The sequence below is a fragment of the Cetorhinus maximus genome, chromosome 28 (genome assembly GCF_964194155.1).
Source record: "Cetorhinus maximus chromosome 28, sCetMax3.hap1.1, whole genome shotgun sequence".
In the NCBI taxonomy this organism is placed as follows: Eukaryota; Metazoa; Chordata; class Chondrichthyes; order Lamniformes; family Cetorhinidae; genus Cetorhinus; species Cetorhinus maximus.
In genome coordinates this window covers 21,141,413-21,154,482 of record NC_135906.1, presented here as the reverse complement: position 1 = coordinate 21,154,482, position 13,070 = coordinate 21,141,413, and the positions used below count along the sequence as shown (strand labels likewise).

The window sequence follows — 13,070 nt, the reverse complement described above, 5'->3', positions numbered from 1 at the left end:
ATCGGTGTGTTTGTGTGTTGTGTTTTTATTATTTTTCTTGGGTTTACTAACTCATAAACATACTCTTTCTTTGAGTCAAGAAAGCCTGGTTAAATTGGCTCCTTCTAAAAATCAGTACATTTGGACTTCCCCATGGGGGAAGGGATCCCTTTTAAATTAAACCTTGTTGCAACCAACCGAGGGTGTTGAATAAAGAGGAGGAGCCAAATCATTCTTCCTCAGCCAGGAACATAACAAAATTGGGGTCCCATTCAGGAAGTTAACAAATTGGGGGCCTTGCCCAGGGACTGCTCATGACAGTGTGCATCTGTATATGTAACTGTGTCCGCTTGTCTGTCTATGTGAGTCTGCCTATGCCTATATGGCTTTCTGTGTTTGTCTATGTGTTGTCCTTGTGTGTCTGTATATGTCTGTTTTTCTGTGTCTCCATGTATGTGCCTGTCCATGGGGGTCCATGTCCATGTATCTTTGCCTGTATACCTGTGTGTGTGTGTGTAAGCCTGTGTTTATGTCTGTCCGTGCGTGTCTGTCCATGTCTATATGTTTGTGTGTGCAAACCTGTCTCTATGCATCTGTGTCTGAGTGTGCCTGTCTAAGTCTATATGCCTGCTTGTGTCTGTCTATGTGTGCGCCAGTCTATGTGTGTCTGTCTATGTGCGTGTCAGTCTGTCTGTGTGCTTGTCTGTCTATGTATGTCTGTTCATGTGTGCCTGGGCCTGACTGTGTGTCTGCCTGTGTGTGTGTGTCTATTTGTGTGTGCCTGTCTGTCTGTGACTGTGTGTCAGTCTGTCTGTGTATCAGTCTGTGTGCATGACTCCCAATGTGATTCTGTGTGTGTCTGCCTGTGTGTGTGTGTGTGTGTGTGTGTGTGGGGTGGGGGGAAGGGCGTTGTGGATGTGTGTCAGTCTGTCTGTGTGCATGTCTGTCTGTGTGTGTCAAGTCTGTGTATGCATGTCTGTGTGTGTTACTCTGTGTGCATGACTCCCTGTGTGTGTCTATGTGCTTGTCTGCCTGTGTGTGTGTGTGTCTGTCAGCCTGTCTGTGTGTGTTAGTCTGTGTATGCGCGCCTGTGTGTGTTTTAATTTGTGTCCCAGGGCCCTCACCTTAACATATTTGCATTGCTAAATTGCTGAGCGGCACAGTATATTTGAAGAATTAAACACAATCATTGGCTCCTGCTCTGTCTCTCTCTCTCTTTCTCCTTCCCCCCTCTCTCTGTGCCAGGCTCTTCCCCTGCTGGAAGCTCAGTGATGCAGCAGCAGAACCCTCTTCCCAGCAGCTCCCTGTACAAATATCGATATAAATACAGATATCCTCCCTCTTTGGGTGCTGTTTCATTTTCAAACCATCCCCGACACTTTCTCCCACCCTTTTCCCTAACATTGGGGGTTCTGACTGAACCTTGGATCATTGATCAAATGATGTTTGAGTTTAAAAATAAGGCAGCCTGCAGGGACAACTGACTATAAGTGCTGGATCAGATCTCCCTTTCAAAACAGAATACCATACCCTGACATCTTGAGATCAGAAGTGAAGAGGTGGCTGGCGATCACTCCCTTTATTCCTGTCTTTTTATGCAGAGAATGCATCTCTCTATCGCCTTCTCTCTGTTCCTGCTGCTCGGTCCAAACCCTTGTCAGGTACGTGCTTTCTATTCTTTTTAATTTACGATCAGATCTCAATGAGGCAGTAAAGGTTTGCTGAGGCTTCGCCTGGGATGCACAGGACAGTTGTTACTGAGCGTGCTCTGGGAGGGATCTGTTGGTGAAAAGATCCCTTGTGGTGATCCTTCTGCATGTGTGTTTTTGTAGTTAATGTCTTGCCAGAGGTGCTTTAAACGGATAAGATGTGGGTTTTAAGCTTGTCTTTGCTTATCTCATCAGTTGGAGGGTGAATGGTTTATGTCCCATAAACTCCAGGCATTGTGATCTTTTCAGGCTAGGCACAGTCTACATCAATCACAGTCTGAGCTACACATGGTCCTAGAGGCATCCTTTCTCTTCTCACACACCAGAGTCACGCCTCACCATCGCCTGTGCACTTGTACACATACTCGCAACATCCATCATGAGACTGTACACGTGGAAATAGGTTCAAACACAGGAGTCTTTTGGTTAAACCTATTGTGTCTGCGTGTGTGAGACAGATAGAGAGTGAGTTTGTGTGAGAGACTGAATGACTGCATGTATTGTGCATACGTTTGTGTATGTGTGCGAGAGAAAGTGAGTGTGTGTGAGAATGAATGACTATGTATGTGTGTGAGAGAGGGAATGAGTGTGTGAGAGAGTTAATGAGTGTATGTGTGTGTATGTGTGTGTGTGAGAGAGTGAGTGTGTGTGAGAGAGTGAATGATTGTGTATGTGTGTGTATATGTGTGTGTGAGAGAGAGTGTGTGTGAGTGAATTACTGTGTATGTATGTGTGAGAGTGAGTGTGTGTGAGAGAGTGTGTGTGAGAGAGTGTGTGTGTGAGAGAGAGTGAATGAGTGTGTGAGAGAGAGTGTGTGTGTGTGAGAGTGAATGTGTGTGTGTGAGAGAGAGTGTGTGTGTGAGAGAGTGAATGTGTGTGTGAGAGTGTGTGTGTGAGAGAGAGTGAATGAGTGTGTGAGAGAGAGAGTGTGTGTGTGAGAGAGAGTGAATGTGTGTGTGAGAGAGTGTGTGTGTGTGAGAGAGAGTGAATGAGTGTGTGAGAGAGTGTGTGTGTGAGAGAGAGTGTGTGTGAGAGGGAGTAAATGAGTGTGTGAGAAAGAGTGAATGTTTGTGTGAGAGAGAGTGTGTGTGAGAGAGAGTGAATGTGTGTGTGGGAGAGAGAGTGTGTGTGAGAGGGAGTAAATGAGTGTGTGAGAGAGAGTGAATGTGTGTGTGAGAGAGAGAGTGTGTGTGAGAGAGAGTGAATGTGTGTGTGGGAGAGAGAGTATGTGTGTGAAAGAGAGTGAATGAGTGTGTGAGAGAGAGAGTGTGTGTGTGAAAGAGAGTGAATGAGTGTGTGTGTGAGAGAGAGTGAATGAGTGTGAGGGAGAGAGAGTGTGTGTGAGAGAGAGTGAATGTGTGTGTGAGAGAGAGAGTGTGTGTGAGAGAGAGTGAATGTGTGTGTGGGAGAGAGAGTGTGTGTGTGAAAGAGAGTGAATGAGTGTGTGAGAGAGAGAGTGTGTGTGAGAGAGAGTGAATGAGTGTGTGTGTGAGAGAGAGTGAATGAGTGTGAGGGAGAGAGAGTGTGTGTGTGAGAGAGAGTGAATGTGTGTGTGGGAGAGAGTGTGTGTGTGAGAGAGTGAATGTGTGTGTGAGAGAGAAAGTGTGTGTGTGAAAGAGAGTGAATGAGTATGAGGGAGAGAGAGTGAATGTGTGTGAGGGAGAGAGAGTGAATGTGTGTGAGAGTGAATGTGTGTGAGGGAGAGAGAGTGTGTGTGTGAGAGAGAGTGAATGAGTGTGTGAGAGAGAGTGTGTGTGTGAGAGAGAGTGAATGAGTGTGTGAGAGAGAGTGTGTGTGTGAGAGAGAATGAATGAGTGTGTCTGTTTTGTGTTTGTTGGAGAGACTCTTAGCTGCATCTTTTAAGCTTTATCTGTATCTAGTATATGTGTGCAGTCCTTATGCCTTCTGCATTGGCTCACAAAATTCAAAGTCACCTTGAACCTTCAACTGAGGAGTTTGGGTCAGCAGAACACTTTATTTTGCAGGTTGTTTTCCTTTTCCCATATACTATCCCATTTACACTTTTAGCCAATTCCTGAGATACATTTGCTAGCTTGTACTTTTGCTAACTTAGCCTTTGAAAGGGGGAAACTGGGAGGAGGCCTTGCGGAGGTGCGATGATCAGTAAATGACATGGACAAAGTAAATCCTGAACATTACTTCAAACAAAGTCATGAGCTGGTCACAGGGCCTCAGGTTCAAAGTGGCAAAACACAAATTTAGCAAGTTCTTCAAAAAGACAGAACAAAGTTGCATCCACACAGTGCTTAAGAATGTCCCAAAACACTTACGGCCAATTAAGTAATTTTGAAGTGTGGCTGCTCTTGTAAAGTGGGGAATGCAGCAGCCAATTTGTGCACAGCAAGCTCCCACAAATAGCGATGGGATAGTGACCTGGTTTACTGATGTTCATTGAGGGATAAAAAATCAGCCAGTGCATCTAGCTGGGTGGGAGGGGGAAGTCTCCTGTTTTTCCCCAAATTGAGTCATGGGATCTCCTGCAACCACTGGGAGAGCAGATGGGACCTCAGTTTGACATCTCATCCAAAAGACTGCACTCGGTAGTGGAAACGTCAGCCTAGATTATGCACTCGAGTTCCCGGAGCGGAACTTGAACCCACACCTGTCTGACTCAGGGGAGAGAGTGCAACCCCACTGAGCTGCACCTGACAGCCAGTACTCCTGTAATCACAATAAAGAGCCTGATGTGTGGTTTTGGCCGATGGGCCAATGGATTACTGCCCAAGAGAAGTAAGGAAATGAACTGTTTGGCAATAATTCATGCTGCATCGCACATTAACTTCGAGTACATTGTGAACTCTCTCAGACAGCCAACATCACAGCTCTGAAGCTACGTGGTCAGAAGACTAACTGGGCAAGCTCAGGTGCCCTCCGATGCCACAGCAACGCACACAAGAGACCCATCAATTCCTTTCAAGGGAAGGTGGTGGCATAGTGGTGTTGCCACAGGAGTGGTAATCCAGGGTAATTCCCTGGAGACCTGGGTTTGAATCCTAGCATGGTAGGTGGAGTTTGAATTCAATAAAAGCCTGATGACTGCCATGAAACTATTGTTGTAAAAAACCCATCTGGTTCACTAATGTCCTTTAGGGAAGGAAATCTGCTGTCCTTACCTGGTCTGGCCTACATGTGACTCCAGACCCACCCACAGCCATGTGGTTGATTCTTAAATGCCCTCTGAACAAGGGAATTGGGGATGGCCAATAAACTCCAGCAACATCCACATCCCATGAATGAATTTTAAAAATCACCTCCGTTGTGTAATCTTTGACTATTTAGGCGCTGGGGATTAGTGTAAGGAAGAAAATTTGCTGCCCAGCAAAGTTCCTTGACTCTTAATGAGTGTGTTGGGATCCAGTAAGTCTTGCATTACAGCAGTGACTACACGTCAAAAAGTACTTTGTTGATTGCAGTCACGAGAGATTGGGGGGGCGGGATTAGGCCATATGGTCCCTTGGGCTTGCTCTACTATTCAGTAAAACTCGCCAACACACACACACACACACATACCATTTGCATTCCTAACCGCCTGCTGCGGTGGTGGTGCATTACAGTTTACTCAAAGAGCCTTCTATTAATGTACAAATAATGTGCGTATATATTATTATTCCAACAGTCTGGCTTCTGGTAACCATGACAATTGTCATTGATTGTTCTAAAAACCCGCCTGGTTCACCAATGTCCTTTAGGGAAGGAAATCTGTCGTCCTTACCTGGTCTGGGCCTACACGTGACTCCAGGCCCACTGCAATGTGGTTGACTCTTAACTGCCCCTCTGAAATGGCCGAGCAAGCCACTCAGTTCAAGGGCAATTGGGGATGGGCAACAAATGCCATTGACAATGGCACCCACATGAAAGAATAAAAAAAGCCATGCGCTCCCAGACTAGGCATGGTTAAATGCAGAGTAAAGGTCCTTCCACTTTGATGTGCGCTGTGGCTCAGTGGGTGGTGTTGTGGCCTCTGAGTTGCAACATTAAAGTTGAAAACATCCCCCTCCCCCGGCCCCCGGCCCTAGAGACTTGACTGCAAAATTCAAAGCTGGCACTCCAGTGCAGTATGAGTGCTGCACTGTCAGAGAGGCGTTGCGTTTCAGGTGAGAGGTTAAATGGAGGTCCTGTCTGCCTCTAAGATGGCGTGAATGATCCCACAGCACTTTCTTGAAGAACGGCAGGAGAGCTATCCCCTGGGAGATGATGACACAGTGGTAATGTTACTGGTCCTTGTACTCCAGAGGCCCAGGCTACTGCCCTGGGGACATGGGTTCAAATCCCAACTGGTGGAATTTAAGTTTTATTTATTGATAAATCTGGAATACAATGTTAGTCTCAGTAATGATGACCATGAAACTGTCATCGATTGTTGTAAAAAGCCATCTGGTTCACTAATGCTCTTTAGGGAAGGAAATCTGCCGTCCTTACTTGGTCTGGCCTACATGTAACTCCAGGTCCACAGCAATGTGGTTGACTCTTAACTCCCCTCTGAAATGGCTTAGCAAGACACTCAGTTCAAGGGCAATTAGGGATGGGCAACAAATGCTGGCCTCGCCAGTAAAGCCCACACCCCATAAATGAATAAGGGGAAAAAAGTATTGTGGTCAATATTTATCACTTAATCCGCATCAGGAAAACAGGTTATCTGGTCATTATCACATTGTTGTTTGTGGGAGTTTGCTGTGTACAAATTGGCTGTTGCATTTCCTACAATACAATAGTGGCTACACTTAAAAGGTACCTAATTGGCTGTAAAATGTTTTGTGATGTGCTGAGGTTGTGAATGGTGCTATGTAAATGCAAGTCTTTCCTTTTTAAAGCAAAGTAACTCAAACAACCCCCTCCTCCACCCTCCCCCCATCCCACGCCACCACCAGCACCATAAAATACTTCAGACTGTTTAAAAATAAAGGGTTGCTCATTTAAGACAGAGATGAGGAGAATTTTTTTTCTCTCAGAGGGTTGAGAGTCTTTGGAACTCTCTTCCTCGAAAGGCAGTGGAAGCAGAGCCTGAAAATTTTTAAGGGAGAACTAGTTAAATTCTTGGTTAACAAGGGGGTGAAAGGTTATCAGCGGCGGGCAGGAATGTGGAGTTGAGGTTACAGTCAGGTCAGCCATGATCTTATTGAATCGTAGAGCAGGCTCGAAGGGCCGAATGGCCTACTCCTGCTCCTAATTCGTACATTCGTACGATGTATTTAAGGGGAAGCTAGATAGACACACAAAGGAGAGAGGAATAGAAAGATATGTTGTTGAGATTAGAGGAGCAAGAGTCGGAGGGGGCTGGAGCATAAACAACAGCATGGACCAGTTAGGCTGAATGGCCTGTTTCTGTGCTGCCCGTTCTACATCATTCTTTGGAATAGGGAACACAGACAGGAAAATCTGGAGTGGCATATTTCAGTCCTTACGACAAATTAAAGTGAAGGATTTATTTTCATTCGCTATCAATGTTTAGCTTATTGAGTCCAATTCCTTTACAAATAGATGCTGACTCCACTTGTACACCACATGGTGACATGTAATTATGCTCTAGATTAGACAAGCAGTGAGCTCAAAATTTATATAACATAAGGCACTTTTACTTTATGTGTCGCATCTGAGTGTTAATTTGGCTCAGTTTGTATCATTCTGGCTTCTGAATCAAATGGCCATGAGTTTTGAACCCTATTTCAGTTCTTCATTGTAAACTCAGAGAGTGTGGCATTGGCACAGGTGCTCACGGGTCTGGATGAGCTATCAGACCACATCTGGAAACTGGATGGTTCTTGAGGGAAATAAACTTGAAAGGCTACATGGATAGAGTGGGAGGGCTGGTGGTGGAGGGGAGTGGGTGATGGCACTGGCCTGGATTTCTCTACAAAGGGCTGAACCCCACCCCCCTCCCCCATCGGTTGCGTAATGGCTCTGTGACAAAGTGCCCGTTTGTATTCATGAATGGACATAAACGATCTCGCCATGCAGAATATAGCAGATAAATTCTCCCGATGTCATGGCAAGCGTGTCTCCCAGTAGGGTAACCTGCTGCTTTCGAATTCCTTCACTAAACTCCCTTGTCACTCACTCTTCCTTTAAGACGCTTGCTAAATTGCTATCGATTTGACTAAGCTTTTAGTCAGGCGGCCTGACATCTCCCCTATTTGTCGAATGTCAAATGTTGTTCCATAATCCCCCTGTGAAGCGCCGTGGAACATGTTATTACTTTAAAGGTGCTATATAAATGCAAGTTATTCTTGCTGCAGGCTATACGAATAATTTTAGAGAAACCTCACCTGCACCTGATCTGCTTTTAAAATTTTCCGGCCTTCATTCTGTTTGTTAAGATCGTGGTAAATTAGAGTCACTGCCAAAGTGCCGTGGGAGTCAAATAGATGAGAATATGAGATACCAAATTTCGACTTTGACCGAGAGTATAAAATAGGCGATATTGGTTTCCCGTCTGTGAAACACATCTTCTGATTGTTGCGTCTTTTGCCAGCGTACATCTTAAACTATCTTCTAAAGTCAAGATTACCACCGACTTCAACACGAGCTAATATAAAAACAAAAAGTGCTGGAAAAACTCAGCAGGTCTGGCAGCATCTGCGGAGAGAGGAACAGAGTTAATGTTTTGAGTCCGTGTGACCCTTCTTCACCAGAGCGTCCCAGGCTTGAAACGCTAATCCTGTTTCTCCCTCCACTGGTGCCGGCAGGCCTGCTGAGTTTTTCCAGCATTTTCTGTTTATATTTCAGATTTCCAGCTACCTGCAGTACTTTTCTTTCAACACGAGCTTAACTGAGATTTAATTGTGTCAGCACACTGGGCCTCGCGGTCAGCAATGACCTTTATAGGAGGTGTACAATGTTACCCTCGTGGAGAGGCGTTAAGTCACTACGTGTAGCTGAGGGGTCGATCCCTGGTTGTCGGTTAAGGGGCATAGCATTTGGAATCCTCCAGATCCTTGGCACTACTGCCATATCCAATGATTGAAAAATCAAAGTCAGAGCTTCTGTAATATCTACCCAGACTTCCCCTCGGCAACCTGGGAACATCTTATCCAGGCTTTTCCACTTTGAGCGCCGCCAATCTTTTAAGTATCCCCTTCAACTTCTATTTTCGTCCAATCAATTTCCCTAACTCTCCTCCTCTGCCATGACATTGTCAATGTCCTCTCCCTTTATGAAGACAGATGCAAAGTATTTCATCCATTACCTCAACCCTGTCCTCTGCCTCTCCAATTTTGGTCCCTAATTGGCCCGGGTCAGGTTAAAAGCTGTGCAAAAAGTGCCTGAAATATCACAGCAGTGGAGACCTTCCCCAGGCCTCGCTAATGATCAGTTCTTCAACTCTGACAGCACAAGTGAATTCTGTCTAAAAGTCACTTAGCTGTGACAGAACCATTGGGACTTTCATTGGGTTAGTGTGTTACTCATTTTTGAAAGGAATGCTGTGCAGTAATCTCTGACAGGATTGATGATAACTTGACACGAGGGGAATGAGTCGCAGTCACAGCTACGATTGCAGTGAGTCCACCTCACTCTTCCCAGTCCAGTCCGCCTTTTGAGTTTTCCCATTCCCTGGATTTTCCCCGCTGATACCGAGGCAGCCTCACCGGTTAGGAATTCAAGCTGTGCAACCTGGAAAGAAGACACTTAAAGAGATACAAAAATAGTGCCCTTGAAATAATACCTAGAATGTTACTTTGAGGCAAACCAGATGAGCATCATGAAGGGCATTTAATCTAAATTACTGACATGCAAGTTTGAAAACAGAAACCCGGGTGCAAGTTTTATTTTGGAATGTTTGGGATTTGTTTTTTATTCATTCACGGGATGTGGGTGTCACTGGCTGGGCCCAGCATTTATTGCCCGTACCTAATTTCCCTTGAGCAGGTGGTGGGTGAGCTGCCTTCTTGAACCGCTGCAGTCCATGTGGTGTAGGTACACCCACAGTGCTGTTAGGGAGGGAGTTCCAGGATTTTGACCCAGCGACAGTGAAGGAACGGCCGATATATTTCCAAATCAGGATGGTGAGTGGTTTGAAGGGGAACTTGAAGATGGTGGTGTTCCCAGATGGGAATAATCTCCTAACTAGGACGGTATACATTGAAGATAATATGAGGGCCTTTCAAAACGCAGTGAGATGCTACATGGAATGTGTTTCAATGGACCAAACAGCCTTTTCATATTTTTGACTATTGGGCATCTCTTGGTGCAAATGAATTCACCAGAGTAAATCTGAATCCCGTTTACAACACTGGAAACACAGCACAGAACAAGAGTGGAATAGAATAATTAGATCCTCCCACTAAAGGTTGAAAACACCTTTCAGTACCCTATTCAGTCCCTTTCTCCACCAAGCATCTATTCGTTTCCCTGCTAAATGCGCTGAAACAATCTGCTTTCGCTGTCTCTTTGGGTAGTCTGTTGTGTGAACATATCACCCTGGACACATGATATAACCTATTTAGCCTGTGTCACTGGCCAGCCCTTTCGACAACAGCTTGTAGTGGTATCGTGGTTTTAACATTGTAAACTTTGTCTGATTCCCCTGAAGCACTAAGTTTGACACTGAGCCACATAAAGAGACTTTGGCACTGGTGATCAAAAACCTGGCCAAAGAGGTAGCTTTTAAGGAGGGTCTGAAAAGATAGGGACAGGTGTAAGAAGTTTAAAGGGACAATTCAAGGCACGGTTCAGGGTGTAGCCACCCTGGGGTAGGGTGAAGGGAGTGAGCAGTGCACAAGGTCGGAATTGGAGGAGTGCACGATCTCAGGGGGTGGAACTGGAGGAGATTACCGAGAGGTATATGGAGAGATTCGAAAAGGGGAATTTTAAAATCAAGGCTTTGGTGGGTTGGGAACCAAAGTAGCTCTTCTATGTTAGTCCAATCCCATTTCCCTGCCCTTTCATTCAAAGCCTGATCCAATGCCCTTTTGCATGATATGACAGTCTCTGCCTCAGTAGGTATTTGCAGTAAAGCAATCCTGGTTCTGATCATTTTCTGTTTGAAATGACAATCCCTTAACAAAAATAACAACTTACATTTATACAGCCCCTTTCATGGAATGCAACATCCCAGGGCGCTTTACAGGAGTGTTCAAAAACATAAGGAGATGTTGGTTAGAGGGCCAAAAACTTGGTCAAAGAGGTAGGTTTTAAGAGGAGGAAAGTGAGGTGGAGAGGCAGGGAGGGAACTCCAGAGCTTTGGACCCAGACAACTGAAGGCACAGCCACTGATAGTGGAGCAATTAAAATTGGGGATGTAAAAGAGCCCACAATTAGAGGGGCGCAGATATCGCAGAGGCTTGTGGGGCTGAGGGTGGTCACAGAGATAGGAAGGGATGAACCCATGGAGGGATTTGAAAACAAAGATGAGAATTTTAAAATCAAGAAGCTGCTTGACTGGGAGTCAATGTAGGTCAATGAGCACAGGGGTGATAGGGGAACGGGACTTGGTGGGAATTAAGACACAGGCCACAAAATTTTGGATGAGCTCAAGTTTAGACAGCGGGGTAGAATGTGGGAGACCAGGCAGCCTTTGGAATAGTTGAATCTAGAGGTACCAAAGGCATGGGTGAGGGTGTCAGCAGTAGATGAGCTGAGACAGAGACAAAGTTAACTTTATTGCTCACTCCCAGTGCTCATCTGAATCGATGCCCCTTTGTGACCAATTCAATAGTCAGATGAAATAATGAATCCCTGTTTGGTTAGGGGACAATAGTGGCACGGTGGTATGTCATGGATTAATATAATCCAGTAGGCCCAGGTTAACACTCTGGTGATATGGGTTCAAATCCCACCATGGAAACTAGTAGGAGTTTAAATTTAATTAATAAAATCAGAATTGAAAGCTTGTTATGAAGCTATCTTTGATTCTTACAAGAACCCACCTGGTTCAGGAGTTCCCCTAAGGCAATCCCTAACTGCCCTTTGAACTGAATGGTTTCTTAGACCATTTCAGAGGGGCAGTTAAGAGTCAACCTCATTGCTGTGGGTCTGGGGTCACATAAGACCCTAAAGGGCATTCATGAACTAGATGGGTTTTTACAACAATCAAAGATAGTTCCATCAAAGCAAAATACTGCGGGTGCTGGAAAAACTCAGCAGGTCTGACAGCATCTGTGGAGAGAGAAACAGAGTTAACGTTTTGAGTCCATATAACTCTTCTTCAGAAGAGGGGGAGCCATACAGGCTCAAAATGTTCACTCTGTCTTTCTCCCCAAAGATAGTTTCATGGTCACCATTACTGAGGCCAGTATTTTAATTGAAGAATGCACTAACTGAAGTCAGATTTCACCAGCTGCCATTTGAACCTGCTCCCAGAGCATTAGCTTAGCTCTCAGTGGTTATTATACCAGTGACATTACCACTACGCCACCATCTCCCCTATGGAGGGCAATGATCTATAAACGGAGAGAAATGATGTCCTCTTGGGAGGCAACTGAAGAATGAGGGGATGTAAAGCTAAAATTAGAGCTCGGTTATTTAGGAGGGAAATAGGGAAGGGTTTTTTTTCACAAAATGTGATAGAGATCTGAAACACCCTCCCCCAAAAGGTTGTGGATGCCAGGGGACAGTTGGAGCTTTCTGGGTTGAGATTGATAGACTTTTGATGGGTAGGATTGCAAGGGATATGGAGCAAAGGTAGCTAAATGACGTTGAGGTTCATGTCAGCCATGATCTAAGTGAATGACAGGAGCAGACTCGAGGGGACGAATGGTCTCTTCCTGCACGCATGCTTTTTATAAGAATTATTATTTCAGTTTGGAAGTACTAACGTAGAAAGTAAATAGCAGAGGAGGAGGAGGATTGATGTAGTACTGCATCAATCTCATGGTATAACATTTATTTTGCCTGTTCCAAACAACATAGTCAATAAGATTAACCCTGATAAGAGCTACCTTATATATAAGCTTCCAATGATGAGGGCTGAAAGTGAACCTGTTCAAATAACAATGGGAGTCTCAGAGCACTGGCAGCCTGTGTCTCCACCAATGTTTGAAATACGTGCACTGCACAAAGCATTGTTCATTAAGGTGTATGAGAGACATGTTTTCAGCAGCTCACAAGATATTAACAGACAATATGCTTCATGTTTTGCACAAATACAGACACTGATCCATCATTATTAACGTGTCTGTTTCTGCAATCGGTGAGTTTTAGGTTTTAACACTTCAAGTACAGGTTTTAATTGGAATGCTATCACTGAAGTGGGCAATATTGTGAGTTGGGAGTCTGAATGCAGCTCAGATGATGGAATGAGTGTCTACTCTCTCTCTCTCTCTCCCCCTCTATAATACCTCCTGTGAAAAGAGTTTGGGACAGTTGCACACTGTTTCTATGCTCTTCTCCCAAGTGCTAGGTGATGGTACCGGGGCAGCAGTGCAA

General features: G+C 45.0%; 1 protein-coding gene across 1 annotated transcript in view; it reads left to right on the top strand.

Moving 5' to 3' along the window:
• Positions 1-1,246: 1,246 nt before the first annotated feature.
• LOC144668913 (noelin-2-like) overlaps positions 1,247-13,070 on the top strand; it is a 310,315-nt gene continuing 298,491 nt past the window's right edge. The window contains exon 1 of the mRNA XM_078531386.1: positions 1,247-1,640. Within this exon, the coding sequence (XP_078387512.1) occupies positions 1,575-1,640 (66 nt within the window). The 5' untranslated portion in view covers positions 1,247-1,574. The remainder of the gene's footprint in view (positions 1,641-13,070) is intronic.